Here is a 1,392-nt window from a genome sequence, read left to right as displayed (position 1 = left end):
AACAAAGGAGGTATACAATAAAAGGCGAAAACAGGTTACAAACACATGCACAGTAACTGATCCAGGCAACCCACCCTCCCCCAAGAATACTCTTCAGCGCATAGAACTCAAGAACCCTAAGAAGGTGAGCAGAATCAACAGAAGGCAGGCTAGGGAGAAGGGGAGCTATTGCTGGGGAGCACCTCTCTTTCTCTTCTTCCTGGCACGGTTCAGTTCAACTTGCGGTACAACGTTCCCATCCCAACAGGGGGCCACGAATCGACCATACTGATGGAGGAATGCCTGCGGCGGCCTGTTTTACTTAAGATCTTGGGGTCCTTGTAAAGAGTGTAGGTATGCTTGGTGAGGAAAGGCAGACAGAGGAAGTGCAAGAGCATACGGGAGATTTGGAAGATCAAGTACAGGTAACTCAGCTCCTTGAACTGCTCTTTGATGATCCCGTTGATGCGCACGACCATGGAGAAACTGATGAGCTCATAGGTGATGACCCACATGCCGTAGCACAGCAGCCCCATGTACTTGTTCCAGCGGATGCTGTAGAGAAGCAACAGGCTGAACATGATGGTGATGGTGGATAAGACAACGCTGATGCTCTTCTTGTGGGTCATCATCCAAGACACTACCTCAGATTTGGTTTCCATATAGATGTTGACTTGGTCCTCGTAGCCAACAGCTGTAATGTGGTTCAGGTCAAAGATGAGGAACTGGATGGTGTTGAGGACAGAGAAGATGCCCACCACGAGGCAGATCGTCCTGTCGTTCATTTTATACGTGTTTCACCACAGCATCCACTGCAGGGAAAAAAAGAAATGGAGATGCATCACAAGATGGTAGAGTTAGCCCTCGACAAATTCCTCGAGCCACTGATGTAAATGGGAGAGCTAAGAGTAAGTTGGTATATGGATAGGCAACGGGCCCAGGGTCAAGGGACATGGCGTCTGGCCCCGGCTCTGACCTAATGAGCTATAGGTGACCACGTCACTGGCAAGTGAGGGCCTCATTGGCCCAGGACACTCCTTAGGTAGCTCCCAGCTCTGCTGTTTCAGGGGCAGCTGTGCTTTAAAGTGGCAAAAAGTGTGTTCCTCTTGGTGCCTGGCTGGTGGGAATTAAGAAGCTCCTATATCTAGAATAATGATGGAATCAGTTCTGGATTCTTCCCTGGGATAATTGTCTCTCTGAAGTCAGAAAACTAGCATGGGGGCGCCTGGGTGGCTCAGTCGTTAAGCGTCTGCCTTCAGCTCAGGTCATGATCCCAGGGTCCTGGGATCAAGCCCCGCATCGGGCTCTCTGCTCAGCGGGAAGTCTGCTTCTCCCTCTCCCACTACCTCCTGCTTGTGTTCCCTCTCTCACCGTGTCTCTCTCTGTCAAATAAATAAATAAATAACATCTTTA

The 1,392-nt window shown here is 49.9% G+C and overlaps 1 protein-coding gene across 1 annotated transcript; it reads right to left on the bottom strand.

Moving 5' to 3' along the window:
- Window positions 1–209: 209 nt before the first annotated feature.
- Window positions 210–764, bottom strand: LOC123325482 (transmembrane protein 217-like). The gene has a single exon (XM_044917221.1). The coding sequence runs from the start codon at window positions 762–764 to the stop codon at window positions 210–212; it is 555 nt and encodes a 184-aa protein (XP_044773156.1).
- Between the last annotated feature and the right edge of the window lie 628 nt (window positions 765–1,392).

This window comes from Neomonachus schauinslandi, chromosome 8 (genome assembly GCF_002201575.2).
Source record: "Neomonachus schauinslandi chromosome 8, ASM220157v2, whole genome shotgun sequence".
Taxonomy (NCBI): Eukaryota; Metazoa; Chordata; class Mammalia; order Carnivora; family Phocidae; genus Neomonachus; species Neomonachus schauinslandi.
The sequence above is the reverse complement of the archived record's forward strand: the minus strand, read 5'-3'. Positions and strand labels throughout refer to the sequence as shown.